This window comes from Condylura cristata, unplaced genomic scaffold (assembly GCF_000260355.1).
Source record: "Condylura cristata isolate star-nosed mole 26May11 unplaced genomic scaffold, ConCri1.0 scaffold00007, whole genome shotgun sequence".
Taxonomy (NCBI): Eukaryota; Metazoa; Chordata; class Mammalia; order Eulipotyphla; family Talpidae; genus Condylura; species Condylura cristata.
Window position 1 is genome coordinate 35899595 of NW_004567108.1, and position 19123 is coordinate 35918717.

Sequence of the window (19123 nt, forward strand, 5' to 3'; positions counted from 1 at the left end):
TTAAATAAAGGTGGTGAACACAATTACATTTTACAAATATAGTTAACAAAGTTATTTTAGTGGAAAAATTATGCTTATTGCTTCAAGTGCTCTGAAATTAAGCAGAAAATTTCCAAATTAACCTCAGCATAATCAATAATCTTGACAGTCATTAGAAATAGATGATTTACAGATTATAAAAAGTCACATATGGGGGAAAAAAATCTTAGGAAATGGTATGTTGGTAATTTTAACCCCCAAGAGAAGCTATGATGAGATTATTCTTGAAAATCTACCTTTAAGAGCTCATCTTCTGTTGCATCTGGAAATTTCTCATGGATCGAATTCTTCAGTACCTTGGCTATATACCTCAATCCATAACTACATGTAAAACAGATGACAAAAGAAAATAATGGAAAAAGGCTAAGTGAAGTAGGATATAGCATTTGCTCCAATCAACTAAAGCTGAGCAGTTCTACAAATTAAACATAAAATGAGATGGTGAGAGAGTCACAGGACTTTCACTGATCATAACTGATAATGTTTGTTTTGTCCCAGCTTTAGAGACCAATTAAACCCAAATACAGGCAAAGTTTAAAGGAGTAAACACAGTATGCGGGAAACTCCCTATCTTCACTCTAGGAGTTTTACATAGTATTTCAAGAACTTTCCACTAAGAATGCTGAAGTTGCTACTTATATATAACTTACGGCAGCAGATCAAGGGAAGAAATGATAGAATTCAGAACTTTGTCGGTGACCCTCCTCAGATTCTCAATGGATGCTTCCAGTTTATTTTTCACTTCTGGGTATGTCAGCGCTTGCTCTGTGGTCACATCATAAGGCAGCTTGCTGAAAACACACACAAAAAAGACTTTCGATTAATCAGGAGATTAGGAACAAGCATTTTATCCTTGCTGAGTTCATTCTACAGTCAAGTTTGCACACCCTGGAAGGACAAAGAGCAGGGGAATGGATGGTCACAAGCTTCTGGACGCTCAGCAGGTCTTTGATCAGCTTCCCGATCCCCTGACAGAAGTGGGCATTGATGATTTCACTGGTTTCCTACCAGATCTTTTGTGCAGAGGATCTTTTCTGCAGAGGATACTCCAGACATGCCTCTTCTTAGACCTACGCATATTCATTCATGGCTGCATTCTCAGTGCCAAAAGGAGAGCAGACTCCACAATGAGTATCCTGACTGTCCCCAACAGTTTGCCATTATAAACAGTGCTTCCACAACCACCAGACGATTCTCTTAGAATAACTTAATTATTTCCTAAGATATCCTTTGGCAGGAAATATAAGCTTGGGATTGTTTGCACTGACACTAATTAGAATAAGTCAGTCCTAGCTGTTTTGTTAATGGTAATATGCTAATATTACTTACTTGGTAATCATAAAAAGAAACACTATTAGGTAAAGAGAAAGTATGAGCCATTTCTAGTTCTAGTTTTAAAAACACACAAAGGATAATTGAGGGAGGCCCTCCCTGGTGGCGCAATGGGTTAGGACACAGCACTGCAAGCTGCCCACTGCCACTTGAGTGTGAGTTCCCCAGCCCCAGAGGTGACCCACATGGCGCAGCAGACCTCTCCTGACCTATTCACTGCTCCCCTCAGCAGTGTACTTCATCAATCTGCCTGTTTTGCTCCCTGCTCTGTCTCTGGTGAATCCTTTCACTGCCCCTATACCTCTGGCCTGTATCCCAGCTCTATATGCATAAATAAATAAAATCTTTTTTTTAACTAAAAAAAAGTAACTGAGGGAGAGAATTATAGAAGACATGATTTGGGGACTAAGTGATACTGAAATGTAAAAATAATAAGATGGGCAGAGTCCAAGATTGTGACCTGCATGGGTAGACTACAGGGAGGTAACATCTCTTTATATAGTAAATTTTGTTCTCTCATCACAATTTAATGGAAAATAGAAATATCCATGTAAAAATGATCATAAAACATGATTGAAAACCAACCTCTCCCTTGCTCTGTTACCTGGCCTCTCCAGTCTGTGTTTCCAGCTGGTTCACCCAGGCTTTGTACACATCTACGGGGCTGGTGTTGATGATCAGGGACTCGTCGTCGATGATCTCCTTCACCACCGGAGCCAGGAGCTGGCGTAGCGTGCTCTGCCCACGGGCTCCTCGGTTGAAGCTGACAACCATCTTGATTACTGTAGGGTTTCCAGTAACTATGTCCTGAACCTGGTCCACCTTTGATCTGAAAACCAAAAACAAAACAGAATGCTCTGCTTCTTTGGATGGAGTTTTAGACAGTGCAGCTGGTCTCTGGTAGGCAAGAGGGGCTATAATTTTATGTGAAGCTAAAAGTGTGATTTATTTAGAAGGGAAGAATAATTTGTAGGGCGAATGTATCATATTTGAGAATTTTAAGGGTTTAAAATAACTCTTCAACCTTAATTTCAATTTCAAAGGCAGGTATGGGCTGCAGGTGGCCCAAAATTATATAGTACTGGGTGACCTTGGATGTAACATGCCCCCCTCTAGTAAACAATTTAAAAAGTAACTTTCCATTCCTTCGAATCCCACTCAAATTTACGACAATGCACTTCAAACTATACCACATGGTTCTTTTTGACCTCTGAGTACCAACTTCTGCGACCTTCCTTACCCTTCATTTCTGCGTAATCTTCTCACCCTAAAGCTTGGCCACACTCTCATCCTCTAGGGTCCTCATCATACCTACTTAACTACTTGTTCCTTATGCCTGTTTTGCTGGTTTCTCTAACATTTCAATTTGATTTTCTTTTTCTTCCTAGAAGCTTTTTCCTCCACGCTCACTCACATGCCAGCTTCAACTACCACCTCTGTAGGCTATATCCTCTCAATCTAATCCATCATCTTCTTCCTGAAAGTTAGTCTTGAGTTTCCAGCTTTCCGCTGCATATTTTCACCCACACAGTCTATAGCTTACACTCCTACTAAAAATCTCTATATAAAATATTCAAATTATTTTTTTGTTCTGATTTTCCTAATTTCTCTGACATGTATAGCTCTGTTTTTTCCTGTTCAAGCAGGCAATGGATGAATCTTCCAAAAAATCAATATGGTCCTGATAATAACTTGCTCAGAAACCTTTAACACATTCCCAGAAAACAAATAAGAGTTTCAGTACTTGATCCTGTTTTCTGTGTCTTCCATGAGCTGACTAGACCAGTCATTCCCACTTCATCTCCTGGTGGTTACTAATTAAGTCATATTTTAGTTGACTAATCTACTTTCTTGCACTTTGGTCATGTGGTGTCTATCATCCGTATGCTTTATTTCCTCTTTTCATCTCTTCATATAAAAACTGCATGTGTTGTTCAAGGTTTTGGTTCAACTAGATCCTCTTCTATAACATCTTACCAATCTAATTGGAACATTTCTTTCTACCCCTTGATCTGTTACACTGTACATATCACTCATTTAGTACTTATCTTCACTGTACAGCATTGTTATTTTTCATGAATCTTGCTTCTCACTCTGGCTTACAGACACCCTGAGGGCAGAGGTGCTAGCTTTTGGAAATCCCTAAAAACCAGCATAGCTTAAGGTATCAATAAATCAGGAGGCAATTAAGGTTCACCAAGCTGGCTAAGGGCTTTTTTGACTCATTCTTCAGAGCTACCTATATATTTTACATGAACTGAATTATAAGATAAATTAACAAATGGCAGCTTAAATACCAGCAAGAAGGGAAGATTATTTAGCAGAGACTGTTAGCCTCATTCATTTGTTACTCAGAATTTCAATTGAGTTCAATTTTCTTACTGGTTTTAATGATCTTTTGATTTTCTGTTGTTGTACACTTGAAAAATCAAAAACTAATCTAACACTAGAAAAGATACCATTGGTGGGCGAAAGATGTATCTGAATATACATATAATGATGTAGAAATTGTGCAAAGAAGTTGATAAATTTTAATAAGCTTAAAACAGCTTACAAAAATAATTTTTCTGTTATTGTAATAAACAAATTGGAGAAAGTTAACATTAGCAAAAGCTATTCACTGGTATTTTTACAGATATATTTATATACATACTGTATTTCTTCTTCCAGAGCAGTTTTGAAGAGCTTAAGGAGTAGATATTCTTCTCGCTGATTGGAAGCATAATTGTATAAAGTAAAAATAACAGTATCCATAAATTTAGTTGACTTATTCTGTGGCATCTGGAAAATCAGTTTAGCCAGGTATGTAGGGTTGGTCTAAAAGGTAGGCAGGAAGGATAAAAACAAAATAACCAAAACTATATGTTAATGTCTCATTATCATTGCTTTTCAATGACTTAATGCATACAAAGTATACAGAAGGCTACTGGTATATAGTAAGTTTTCAAAAATTATCAACCATGCTAATGTGATATTATAGAAAGTTGTATTGGAAAGTTATGATAAGATTTAAATGTTATATAATACATGATATACATAATATAATATTATTTTGTACACCTTACACTGTTAACTCTTCTGATCCACATATTAATAGTTATTATAAAGACACAAAAGAGAGACAGAGTGGCTGATAGATTCTGGTATCCAAATATTAAATAACTAAGAGCAAACTTAACAAAGGTGAAGGACTTATATAATAAAAACTAGAAGACACTACTAAAAGATATAGAAGACACAAAGAAAAGGAAAGATATTCCCTGCTGATGGATTCCAAGAATTGACAGTTAAAATGGCTATCTTACCCAAAGCAATATACAGATTCAATGCAATCCCTATTAAAGTTTCAATGGTACTTTTCAAGAAATAAAATAGACATTATTGAAGTCTACATGACACTACAAAAGACCCAAATAGACAAAGCAGTCTTGACAAAAAAGAGGATGAATGGTGGTACTTCAGGTCCAGCCTTTAATCTATATGAGAAGGTTATAGTAATCAAAGTAATATGGTATGGGAACAAAAATAGACACACATACCAATGGAATAGAATTGAGGGCCTAGAACTAAAACCACACTTATATGAACAGGTTTTTCTACAGCAAAGGAGTCAACAGTACACAAGAGAGAAAGAAAAGTCTCATGCACAAAATGGTGCTGGGAAAACTGGACAGGCAAAACACTCCAAGAGTGTTATCCAATGGAAAGGGAAGCAAAAGTAAAAATATAAAAATGGGACTGTATCAGCTTAAAAAATGTCTGCACAGTGAAAGAAACTACTATTAAAATACATCTTACTTAGTAGAAGAAAATAATCTGCATATCATCATCTGAGAAGGCGTTAATATTCAAGATCTCCAAAGGTCTCATGCAACACACACACACATACAAACTCTCTCACACACACAACTCAATTAAAAAATGGACAGAAGAACTAAACAAACACTTCTCTAAAGGAGACATACAGATGGCCAACAAGCACATAAATGCTCAAAATCACTTATCATGTAAATGTAAATCAAAGCGTCAGTAAGATACCATCTCACACCTGTAATGATGGCCCATAAAACCATAAAAGAAAGTGTTGGTGAGGATTTGCAGAAAAAGAAACCTTTGCACACTGTTGGTACAAATGTAAAATGATCACACCCCTATGGAAAACAGTATGGAGGTATCTCAAAATATTAGCAATAAATATGATTATATGGCCTACAAATTTGACTCCCAGGTACCTACACAAATGATACAAAAACACTAATACAAAAGGTTGTAAGTTCACTGTAGCATTATTTACAATAGTTATGCTCTGGAAAGCAATATAAGTGTCAAACAACAGAGTGGATTAAGAAGATGTGAGTACCTATACACAAGGAAATATTATTCAGCTATATATTAAACAAACAAAGAGATAAGTTGGTGCCATGGATGGAATTTGAGGGTATGAAGCTAGGTGAAATAAGTTAGAAAGAGAAAGACAAATACCAGACATGTACTATAGAGAAATAAAACATTTAGACAAAACTCAACCAAAAACAAACCCTCGAAATCTGACTGTAAGACTGAAGCTTCCTTTGTGGGAGGGAAGGGTAGACAGCAAAAGTGTGAGGGAACCCAGTGGACTGTTGAGTGCCTTGGCTATGAGTGCCTTGGTGCTGGGTGTGGTGTCATAACATATAACTGAAGAGGTGTGATCCTACATTTCTGAATTATATCCAATATTGTAAATCAATGTTATCTCAATAAAAATATATATGTCCAAAGAATCTGGCATCTGACAAGATAGGTAAGAAAGGACTAAAGATTTAGTTAAATGCACTTTCCGTGAAAGATTAATCATGGGTATTAGAAATATATCTGGTATTGTGAAACTAGAGGGAACAAGGGAAGGGAGCACATGAGGATGGTGGGATGGCCATGTTTTATGAGGAGTGAAGAAGTAGGTGTGAGGTAGGAATGCTGAAGAAGGCAAGGAGAATTTCTGGGTAAATGTCAAAATGAACTGGCAAGAAAAAATACAATTTAAAACATACACAATTAAAAACTGACATGGAGCCCTCAGTTGAGGGTGGGACCCTCTAGAGGCTGCCTTCATGGAAATGTGAAGACTCCAGCAGCTACCCAATCAGGTGGAGATTAGAAGAGAAAAAATAGTATTTAAGCAATAGGAGAAAGTTTTCACAGAGAGGAAATTAATATTCCTACTCTTTATCTTCCTTCTGATAAAAATTTTTTTCCAGACACAGAAACTAGGATTCATCTAATATACATAAACAGCCTCAGTTAAAGTTTTTAAGAAAGCCCAAATTCTGATTTACTACTTAGATTTACTTTCAATCTCAAGACTGCTATACTTTTATGACTAAGCCTCTCAGCACAATGTTCTAGAGCTCTATCGTGATTCTTTCCCCCACACCAAGTATATGGTATTATGAAAAAACAAACATACTCTCCTGTTATATAGCCCATACATCATTCCTGTCACATGACCTAGAAACTTTTAATTTAGGCTTATGGTGAAGAAACAAATCCAAAGCAATACCTTCACTAGCTGACCTGTTGCTTTGGCTAAGAATTCTTCCTGGGGCATAATCCAGATTATTTGCTTTTCCATAGTTTCCTTCTTAATCTTAGGTTAATAACATCACCACAGGGAAGAGAAGGGTAAGGGAAATATGTGATTTCAAGAGACACTTGGCTGTGCCCCGGGATGCTGATCTTTGGATTGTTTGGTGGCTAAAACTTGGTGGAATTATTTTAAATATGTTTCTGTGCTTTCCAACACTTCCACCCCCAACTACCACATACACACTCTTATTGATGAGCCTCCACTTATATGACAGGGTAAACTACATAGATCTTAGGCCAATAGCTAAAGTTTCATTTTTCTTATAACACAGGTTCCATTCTAAATCCAACATTAGGAAACTCCTAGGATGCTAAATATACTTGGCAATTCATGGATGCCAAAATGATTAATGTTAGGGCCACCCTGTTGGCACAGAGGTTAAAGTCTCAGCACTATCAAGCTATCATCAGCCACTGCAATATGAGTTCAATTCCTAGCCAGGGAGCTGACCCACATGGCCCAGCAGACCTCTTCCGTCTTGCCCATGGCTCCCCTCAGCAGCATGTTTCAGTAGTTCTGCCTGTTCTGCTCCCCACTGTCTCTGGTGAAGCCTCTCACCTCCCCACTCCCTGTACATCCCAGTTTGATATGTATACATAAATAAAAATAAATGTTTAAAAAATTACTAATGCTAAAGATTAAATTTCCAGTTGGTAGATGATTACTTATCTAATTTAGAAACACTTCCTTGTTTAACATAAGCCTCCTTTCTTTCTGAAAAGGTAGCTGATGTTAAGCAGTGGATTCCTTGGGCAATATTGTGTTAACATTCTTCCTTCTATAATGTGACATGGTAGCCATCAGTGAAATCTGCACCCTTTAAAGACAATTCTTTCCAATTATTTATTCCCAATTATTCCCAATTATTCTCTACCAAAATAAGCACCTTTTTTTCTCAGTGCGATTAGTCACTCCATGGTTTGGGTAACAAATTTTCTGCACACCTAAAGCCAATGATGTCTTCATGTAGAGTCAGGCATCTCCAGGCAGTGAAGGAGTCCCCACAATGGAGGAGTGGCATGGAGGGGACCCAAATCTCATAAAAATGAACTGCTGACCAGCCTCTTGGGAAAGTCTTTCCTATGGAAGGGAATGCTTTATTTCTTTCTATCCTATTATTTATTGCTTCCTTTGGGACAAACTATACATGTGACCAGGGTGGTCAAGGCATATCAATGGCCAAAAATAACTGGTCCACCAACGTCCAAGCATGACCAGTTAAACATATTAGTTCTCACCCACATTGGAAGCAATGGAAAAAATTGCTATTTATTCAGATCATAGCAATGCTATAAAAGGAATGAAATAAAAAAAGAGATCCTGTTTCCCTAACCCCAACCCTCTAGTTCCTTCCCTATAATGGCAGGTTTGTTCTGGTAAAGATTTGCTTTTCACAGACTAAGTTTTTCATGGTTGATAGCATCAGTTTATGTTAGGTTTCTACTATTCCTGCAGACTATTAACATAGTCATAAAGAGCAGGGGCTCGCTCTGAAGTCAAGTTGCTGGATCCCAGGACTGTGTTATCATTTACTGGTAGTGTCTCTGTTTTCTCGTCATAACATGGGAACAACAATTAAAAATTATGTTCTCGTGGTTCCCAAGGTTGTAGTAAGAATTAAGTAAGGTGATGTACATAGAGCACAGAGAAAACATCTGGCACTTAGCAGGTGCTCAAAACACGTCAGTCCTAATAGCTGCAGTGTGGGTAAAGATTCACTGTAAACACAAACACAGAACAAGGTATTATCAAAACTCATACTGAAGGACACATTATTCTCACCTGTAAAAGGTAAAACAGCTGCTGATAAGTTTCTAGCGTTTTCCTCCTCTCTTTACTCAAACTCTTGATTCCCTGGTTATCGGTATTATTCAATATCTGCATTTCTCCACCTTTTTTCTTATTCAGCTTCGTTCTGTGTGAGATTACATCCTGGAAAAAAATTTTTTTAAAATAAAATTACAATGTTTTACTCAGATATTCTTTATCTTCTCCTTTTACAAACATGCTGAACCCCACACACACCGTGGGCAAGTCTCACTCTTCCCATTTCCCCTAAGAGATAACAAAGGAATAGAGAATGTCAAGCAAATTGAGGAAATCTACTTCAAAACTGAGTTTGACCTTGTGATATTTATTTTCCAGAGTTGAACTCATTTGCTCTTAAGAGATAATGTAGATGTCAAGACAATTTAATTGGGAAATAAGAATTTTTTAAAAAAGATTTATTTATTTATGCATACAGAACTGGGGTACAGGCCAGAGGTGCAGAGGCAGTGAGAAGATTCACAAGAGACAGAGTGGGGAGCAGAACAGGCTGACTGATGAAGTCAGGAGAGGTCGGCTGTGCCACGTGGTCACCTTCGGGGCAGGGACTGAATTCTCACTGAAGTGGTTGCAGCCAGTTTGCAGTGCTGCATCCTAGCCTGTTGTGCCACCAGGGAGGGCCATATTCAGGAGCTATTATGAGGGCACTACACATGCTGTGGTGGGTTTGGTCCACATGTGGCCTCTGCAGGGGAGCTGAGGTGCTGCTTCCCTGTAGCTTCTAGGGGGGTCCTGAATGACAACCATCCCACCTGAGCATGGCTAGATTCTGAATGTCCTGTTGGTCATTCATGGAATTCAAAGCTCTGTGTGTACTACCAGAATCTGTTATAGGTAAATTATGTATCTCCTCTACAAATTTTAATATGCATTGCATTTCTAGGGCTGCAATTCTGTATAATTGTGGAGGATACCACCCTTTTAATATTCTGAACTTCAGATTTTCATCATTTTGGAAAATGAATAACCAATAGTTCTTCCAACTCACTCATCCATGTGTCTCAACTGTGGTAATTCTGTGAAGAGGCCCAAGCCTCTGGCAACTTGACCACATCTTCTAATGGCATCGGGTCTATGTGATTTTCATTTTGAGATATGTTATTATAGATTAATCTTTTTATTTCTTTTATATTCATATAAAGGCCATATGAAGATATGTGAGTAGCTTTTATTTTATATAAATTTTTTTTTTTCCAGAATGAAAAAGGCTTTACAAAATATGGTCCATGAGGAGGGGTTCCTACAGTTTTGCAGGTTTGGGAACCACTAATTTTTTTTTAAAGATTTATTTATGCATACAGAACTGGAGTACAGGCCAGAGGCACAGGTGTGGTGAGAGGAATCACCAGAGACAGAGTAGGGAGCAGAACAGGCAGATCAACAAAGTACACTGCTGAAGGGAGTAGCGGGCAGGTCAGGAGAGGTCTGCCACGCCATGTGGGTCACTTCCCGGATGGGGATCAAACTCATGCTGAAGTGGTTTTAGCTTCTTAGTGCTGTGCTTTAACCCACTGTGCCACCAGGGAGGGCCTATGGAACAACTAATTTTTAAGAAAAATGGTAAATGATCTTCTGGATTCCAAATGAGCTGGTGAGGGCCACGGTGCAGTAACCAAGCATATGCACATCCTTTCTCTTCTGGGACCCCAAAGTCACCAAACCCCACTGACCTCTAGTGTGATCCTGTTCTTTACCAGGAGCCCGATCTTGATGTCCATCAGGTTCAGGTCTTTCTCTAGCTGTTGATTGGCCCTGATCTTGGTCACTACTTCTTCCCGTAGTCGTGCTACCTCCAGCTCCTCCTGGAAATCCAAGTCACTTTGGTCCAACAGGTGTACAAATTTGCGGATTACTGATAATGGTGGGTTTTCAGAGCCAACTGCAGGCAAAAGAACAAGCATACTTGGGATAATCATCAGTAGAATAGAAACCAGGTCTTTCAATAGAGCACCGACAGAAAAGAGAGAACAATGTATAGACTTGGTCTCTGGAGTGAATCACTCTACCTCATGTAAAATCTGGTCAAGGAAACCAATTGATCACATAAATAAATGCACACCACTGATAAGGTGTGGCCTCACTGTCTTCTAGCTATCTAATATCCACTTACCAGCCCTCGCTCACACTATTTCCAGGATGCAGGCACTGAGAAGATAGCTCTATCTACCCATGCTTCACTGATGAGGAATCTGGGAAAGAATGTTAACATGAGTGACTTCAGCTCCGAGTGCTTGTGGTTCAGTCAGATAAGGAACTTGTGTTTTTACTGCAGGAAGCAGACAGTCGGTTCAAAAGAACCAACCATTCCCAAAAGACCATTGGGAAGAAATTGGAACGAGGTGAAAAGTAAATTAGAAAAGGTCAAAGAAGAGAAAAGTAAAGGCCAAAGAGGAACTTATGCGATGACAAGTGGAATAAATGTTCTAGTAGGAAGAAATAAAAAAAGATTTTAGAAAATGCAATTTGGTCCTTGTTCTTTTTTTTTTTTTTTTAAAGATTTATTTATTTGTACATACAGAACTGGGGTACAGGCCAGAGGCTCAGGGGCGGTGAGAGGCTTCACCAGAGACAGAGTGGGGAGCAGAACAGGCAGATTGATGAAGTACACTGCTGAGGGGAGCAGTGGGCGGGTCAGGAGAGGTCTGCCACACCATGTGGTCACCTCTGGGGCAGGCGAGAATAAAACTTATGCAGAAGAGGCTTTAGCTTCTCAGTGCTGTGCTTTAACCCGCTGCGCCACCAGGGAGGGCCAGGTCCTTGTTCTTTTAGCACGGAAGGAGGGAGGGCACCAAGAATCTGGAAGACCAGCTTCAGGCACTGAGAGGTGCATTTATATCAATTCTGAATGGACTTTACATTAGTGTCATCTCTGAAAGATGAGAATGTTTCTGTTTTCCCTTTTATTCATAGTTCCAAAGTTTCTTATATGAACATGTTTCATTCTTAAAGTGAGGGGAAAATCATGAGTCAGCTGTAATATAAGCTTATTCTTTGGTTAATTGTCTTGCATTAGATTTCTGACTCTAGCTCAAATGTAATATGAAAATGTTGGCATTGATGCCCATTCCATTCTTTTTGAAGTATCCATTCCACTCAACCCTCTCCATTATAATATGAAGCCCCATTTCCTGCTATATTCATTTGTGTGGCAGAACTTAAGTGCCTGAGATCATCAAAGTCTCCTGGACACAGTGGGCATCCTCAGTTCTTGGAGTAGCCACTGACATGACTAAAATGGAAACAACTTGTCACCTGGTTTATAAGGAAGCTGCTGTTTATTTCAGAACACTCCCACTTACCCAGTGTCTTGTAGTCATCTCTAGCTTTGCTTGCTCTCAATAGCGACTGTATTTTTATAATTTCATTTCTCTGCAAAAGATGGAGACCAATTATAATCTTCTAGTTTCCCATCTACTGCCCAATTTTAGAACTCAACTATTTAAAAGTTCATAGGATTAAGAACGGACACTCTAAAGGACAGTCAGTATTCATGTTTTCATTCAATTTTGCATTTTCTTTCACAAAAGGGTTTGATAAATGAGCTAAACAAAACTGTACCAAGATTATTTAAATACAAAAATTCTAGAAAGGGAAAAGACTTAGCACCAAAGTCAGATGATCTAATCTAGATATATGTTCACATATCTACTTTTTAAAGAACCTGAAAAATTAATCTTGTGGGCTTCTACATAAATTATTTGGTTAACAGAACAACTGTAAAAACACTGTGGGAAAATACTTCCTCTGAATCTTTTTTCTTCGGCATGACTAGCTCACAACAATTTCCTCTCACACATTTCCTACTTAGTGCAGACAGGAAAAGTCTCACTTGGAACATAAGTTCTGAATTAAAGAAAGTAAGTTTCAAAATATTATCATACTGGGTTCTAAGACCTATTTTTAACTCCTACTACTTGCTTCCATCATTTCATTACAATCATTGTAGGCTAATATTTCAATGAAGAATTCATTACTTGATTCTCAGCCAAGATAAAAATTCACATGTATGTATCTTACATGATCTTGGAAATATTGTAGTCGTGAAAGATAATTCTTTCGTGCTGCTACCATCCGGAACCAGGACTGAATCTAAAAATTAGTTAGAGAAACCAAGACAATTATTAAGCAACCTTTAATATCCTTCATATGCTGTATTTCTAAAAGTGACATTTTATTTGGTAAAAAAGTGAGTCCACCAAATAATATCTAAAACTTATCCATCTCCTACTTCTTTCATTGTTCTAATTAAACACCCGAGTAAGAACTTGTTTCAGGTGTTCAAAAACAATGTGCTACTTTTAATCTTACTGCCTTAGAAGGAAGGAGTAGCGAAGGTAATGTCGGTTTCTATTACTTGCTTTAATGTCAATAGGTAAGTCAAGAGGGCAAGGTATTTTGCTGACAGTTATGAGTCGTCAGGGAATCAAATTAAGTTAAGGGTTTCTTCCAAGATCCCTTAATTGCAGGTCTTTACAGGAAACTATCTAAAGAGGTCTCATGAGAGATCACTGCTTTTCTCAGACAATAGGCAAGTCTCTACAGTGAGCACAGAACATTATTTCGGTAAGGGGCTAATGCGCAATTGGATCTAGACCACACCACCCTCTGTCTTCACAGCTCCAAAGGGCTATTAAACAGTCTCATTTGATTTCAGTCTCTCTCTAATCCTGACTCTTCTCCAGATTTTCCAGTTGAATCCAGTGTCTTTACTCCATCCTTAGAGCAGTCCATGTGAGTTGCACTGGCTCACTCCCCAGGTCCTGACTCAGCTTGACTTCCTCTTGTTTCTGGTTTTGATATGACTTACAATTAAAGTTCTATATTGTTAAAACTGTGAGCATTCTAAATATGGTGAGAGGGATATGAAGCTTCTTTCTCACTTCAAAGCTCATATATACTCTTTCTACAGTCTGTCTTCCAGAAGCAAAACAAAATGAAGGGAAAACACTTGATAAGGTAGGAAAGTATACTTACCTTCACAATAGAAGGAACGTTATCATGAAACACTTTCTGCCTTTCAAGATATGCGGTCTGTTGTTGATGTCCCCTCCAGAAAGACTGGAAAATAGTGAGTTACAGATTTCATTATGTGCAATGTCCCCCACAGTTTATTTTAGAAAGCCTAAGAGCAGAGGGGCTGTCAGAAAACAACAATGAGTAGGAATACTGTCAGGGTCTCTCCTGCCAAATCTCATCAGGACACTGTCTTTGGGGATGGACATTAAAGTGAGGAGCACACATTGGCTCACAGCTGATGCTTGTTCTGTGCATGGAAAAGCAGAGTAGTTAGATAGTAGTAGCCCACTTCCAGCTCCAGAGCAGAAGTAATAAAAAAATGGAATTGCCCTGAAATACACATGAACTGGGTGCTAGTATAATTTGCTAACACCTAATGATGCTTCCAAACAATAACTGAAACATATCTTTACTCCAATAAATGGTCCCTGCACTCCAGACAAGGTAGGAAGATATTCTATGAATTTGTGACTATGGCTTCTTGACAGTAGCAGCGCTGTGACATAGCATGCATTATTTTATGTGTTTCTACATCAAGTTTAATGATGTTTCACCAATAATACAGTGTCACCCTGTTATCACTGTTACAGAAAATTTCTATAGGAAATATATACAAAACCAGGATACAAACTGATATCTTTAGGAAGACTGAGTTCATAACTGTAAAGCTTATTCCAACTCACTTATGAGTATTTTTTTTTATTGTAACATTACTTACCCCAATTCTTTCATTTTTGTTTTACATATAAGAAATTAAATACACATTTCTTGTTCAAAAAGGACAAATACAAACATCAAATTCTCTTTATGTTTCTTTTCATGCCTGCATATATTTATATAGTTCATGCTTACAGATATGCATATGAATCTACCTCTCTCATTCTTTTTATAAAAAAGTATGTGGAATTTTATTATCCCTTTTAAAATAATATGCTTTTTGGGTAGTTATTCCAAACAAAGCAGTCAGGATCAAATAGGAATGTTCAATCAAGTACTTGCTACAGATTTCCCTAGAAATGACAAATATGAGTTTAGAGCTTCATCACATACCATTGATTTAGCTACTGACATGGGCACTTGGTTTTTCTCTTTTAGGCTGATATATGGTGAAAGTGAATTTTACAGGACAGTAAACTACTTGAAGATTTAAAACAGGTGTGAACTTAATAGCACTTTTCAAACTTTCATGTGTACAGGAAATCATCAGGGACCTTTTTAAAATGCAGATTAAGAGTAGTGGGCCTGAGTAATGTTTCTAGGTAATGGCAACGCTGATTCATGAGGTCTACACCTTGAATAATAAAGACAGAAACAAAATTAAAGGATTTTAAAGTTATCATTCATTAAAGAAATAGCACCATGGGGTTTTCAGGTGGGGCATTTTGGGGATGAGATGAGATAGAGAAACAGCTTTCTGATGTCACCAACAATTAAATTGTTCATATAAGTGGCTCAACAGCACTATAGAGTCAGGGAAGTGACCCTAACCTTGGGTCACTGGCTCCTACAGCCATCTCATTAATCATATTTATTAAGATGGGTCTCAGAGGTTTCATATATTTTTCTGTGCTCTTTTACAGCACAGAGTACAAATGTGCAAATATATATCATACATCCCATTCTATGTTCCAAATGGAAATGCAAACAAGATACTGGGATTGGTCCAGGAGTTATCTAAATCCAGAAACACTATTAATTTCTATTCGCTCAGATTCACATATACAGGATAAACATATACAGGATAAACATTCTGGATAATTTCTGTCATAGTAACAGGAGATATAATATTGAAGCATTTGTGCTTTGGTGTGAAGAACCCACTTGCTCATTCTGTGCCACTTTTAAAATGTATTAAAGATTCAATACCCAAACAATATTTTCCTTGAAACTTAATTTTCTATTTCATCTCTTTATGTAGCTTTTTTTTCTGGAGTTCTTCTATATTTATAATATTTTATTTTTACCTTCCCAAACCAAGACAACTTGGCTGGGTTTCTGATTGCAATAAGAGGAGGTACTGTGTGCACTTTGTTTTATTTTTCAAACTTTTATATTCTTTTTCAGTTTGTAAGTTTTTGCGCCCTTAAAACTGGCTTAATTCTGTACTAAGACTACTTCTGTGTCGAGCCACATTATAGGCTTTTCTAATTAGAGACTGTTTATGAAAAGCAATTATGGGTTAAAAGATGGGAAGAAGGAGCTGTTGATAACAATGCTAATGGTGACAAAATTGTAAACCATAAAGTCATTTAGAAGCAGTTTTATAGGAAGCAGGCATTTACAAACATACCCGTTTCCTTCTCTGGTAGGAGAACTTGTGGGAAAAACTCTAATAGCCATCCTTGTGTGTGTGTGTGTGTGTGTGTGTGTTTTAACCATAAATACATTGTGTTGCACATCTGTAACAAGTTTTCAAAATCTTTAGACCTCAGAAGCTATTTCTTGTTTTATGATAAAATTTTCAATTTCTATAGACGGTCTGCTGCTAAACTTTGGTTGCTTCACTTGAGAACTGAACACCCAGGACAGTTAATATTCAAATTACCAACTCTGGACTTGTAAAGCACACATGTGTGTGTGAACATTCTGTTGGTCAAGAAGCCCTACACATTGATTACTTTTCTCTCTTGGCTTTAAGCCCCGTCATGTACACTGTACTTTATGCTAAAGAAATGTGGGAAATGGCTGTCCTGTGAGCTCACCCCTTCCTGCAGCCATGCTGCTGGCAATGGAAAGTTGCTTCACAGAAGCTTGTTGTCTTTGCCTGGATCTCTGGCACTTTCTGACCCATATCTCAATATATAACTCAGTAAGTCCCATGGTTGTTTTGGTATTTGATAGTATTACACTTTACCCCAAATGTGGGTAAAGCTTTTAGTTCAGGAAAAACAAATCATGTAGCTATGTTTCCCTTCAGCGTTGACTTTTCTGATCTCCTCCTCTGCTCTATCAACCCACCTCAATGCTGGATCCCTGTTATCCATCCTCTTAATCATCATCTCTATCACCTCATCATTTCTAACACCTATTGAATACCTAAAAGCTGGGGGTACTGGGAAAATTCAGTTTTGTGAATGATCCCTTTTAATCTTCTGTAAATAATATGGGTAGTATCATTTACAGATGAGAAAAAGTACTTTAAATCCTCCATTCTTTTCCTCAGCTCCATTCTTTTGCTTGATTTTTCTGAAGTTCTTTCTGTATTTATTATTTTTAATAATATAATAGTTTATTTTTACATCATTTTGTGGCTTTCCCCATCTCAGTTGTAATCCCCATGGGATTCCCATCACCAATTCACCCATGTGCCATCATCATAGTCCAGTGCACTCCCCACCCCCCCCATTTTTGATCCCATTCCCCACTCCACCCTTGTAAAATGTCTCTGGTATATAGTTGTTCATTATTATTATTATTTTGTCCCCTGATCCTTTATACTCCTGCTATGAGTGAATCCATCTGGTATTTTCCCTTTTCTTTCTGGCTTATTTCACTAAGCATGATCCCTTCCAGCTCCATCCATGTTGCTACAAAAGGCATGTGTTTATCTTTTTTGACTGCTGAGTAATATTCCATTGTGTGCATGTACCACATCTTTTTAATCCAGTCATCTACTTTTGGGCATCTAGGTTGATTCCATGTCTTTCTGATTGTAAATATAGCAGCAATAAACATGGAGGTGCAGGTGTCTTTTTGAATTAGTGTTTTTGTGTCTTTTGGGTAGATACCTAGGAGTAGGATTGCTGATCTCTGTGTATTTTAACCATTGTCAGTGTCTGCTCTACATTCTGTAGTTCTAAGTTCATTTATATCCTGTGATGTCATTACTTCCCCTCTTTGACCATCAGCTATCTTTTCACTGTACTGTGTCATCTTGTTTCATGTGTCATCTTGTTTCTTATTAAATTTCTTGAAAGCATAAAGCAGTTTCAGTATAAAAATTACTTGTCTCCTATAATCAAAATATCTTTAGATGTCTACTACTATTTATGATTATTTTACAACTTACAATCATTTTCCTTTTTTTGATATATCTTTTCTTATCTGTTTGGATTTTTCTGTCTCATTCATTTTTATATGTAGATAATTTTATCAGGGCCTTCTCACTCTTTAAAAATAATATGGCCACACAGATTCTCCTTGATTTTCCTCCATGGTTGCTTGGGCCCTTCTGATTTGTTCCATCAGCATTTGAGACAGAGGACTGGCTGCTGATCACATATATTCTCTGTACTGCTATTCAGTTCCTTGAGGGAAGACTGAGAGTGAGAAGGTGATGGTTGGCCTCTATCTGGAAGCTTTTTCTCTGAAGTTATAAAGACTTCAGGTTTATAACTTGTGCCTGCAGCTGATTTGGTTAGCAAGGTGGATTAAGCTGGTCCATGGGGGGACGTCTTCACATTGCAGGTCATCCCCCCAATTCTTGCTACTCTGCCAAGAAATGAAGTTAGCATGATACACTTTGTCTCATGGTCTTTTGGTTATGTGGGCCAGCAGTTTCTGGGGATTACATATTCATCTCCAGTCTGCTATTTGCCTGTGGACCTCATGTTTCTGTTAGAAAATCGTCAGTGAAAGGCCCCGTTGGGTGATTTCATAGTGTGGGGGCTCCTTCTTCCAGCCTCTGGTGGGTGACAGAAACTGGCCTCTGTCCCTCCCTCAGGCCCATCATGATTTCAGCTCTGGGATGTAATTTATACCAATGAACTCTTCAGAATTTCTTCCAACTGCAACATTATTCTGTGTCTGGGACTAAAGAGCTTAGGGCTGGTCCAAAGCATGTCACATAGGCTGACACTCTGAATTTTGTACAAAATTAGAGCCTTAGTATCACTGTAGATGATTTTATTTTTAGACTTTTTTTTTTTTTTTACTTTTTATGTATTTTGCCTACCATTTGCTTAAGGAAGGAATAAACTGGAAAACTTAAGGTTTGTTCAGAAACTTCATTAGTGTCAGCTTGAAGGAAGAAATTTCTTGAAAAAAATTATCATTTTTGCCTTCTAACATCTTAAGCTCTGAGAAAATTCAGTACTTGAGCACCTAATCATATCCAAGATACAAGAATATGAAAGTATTACAAACTTGTTTTCTGCCCTGAATAGCAATGGTGGCAAAGCAGACCAATCATCTGGTGATCACAAAAACAAAAACCCTTCAACTTAAAAACTTTCAATTTAAGAAATTCCAGTTATTAGCTAAAAACCAAAATCCTTCAAACTCTGTCCATCAATAACAGTCTCACTTTGGATATGGAAAAAAGGTCACACCTACAACCTTCCT

At 37.8% G+C, this 19123-nt stretch overlaps 1 protein-coding gene across 1 annotated transcript in view; it reads right to left on the reverse strand.

Annotated features, from left to right (window-relative positions):
• The window catches only part of IQGAP2 (IQ motif containing GTPase activating protein 2), a 249428-nt gene that overhangs the window by 31906 nt on the left and 198399 nt on the right, over positions 1-19123 (reverse strand). The window contains exons 18-26 of the mRNA XM_012721764.1: positions 13799-13882; positions 12842-12913; positions 12124-12193; positions 10495-10703; positions 8780-8929; positions 4025-4188; positions 1976-2200; positions 690-830; positions 276-360 (exon numbers count right to left, since the gene is read on the reverse strand). Coding sequence (XP_012577218.1) covers positions 276-360; positions 690-830; positions 1976-2200; positions 4025-4188; positions 8780-8929; positions 10495-10703; positions 12124-12193; positions 12842-12913; positions 13799-13882 — 1200 coding nt within the window. The remainder of the gene's footprint in view (positions 1-275; positions 361-689; positions 831-1975; positions 2201-4024; positions 4189-8779; positions 8930-10494; positions 10704-12123; positions 12194-12841; positions 12914-13798; positions 13883-19123) is intronic.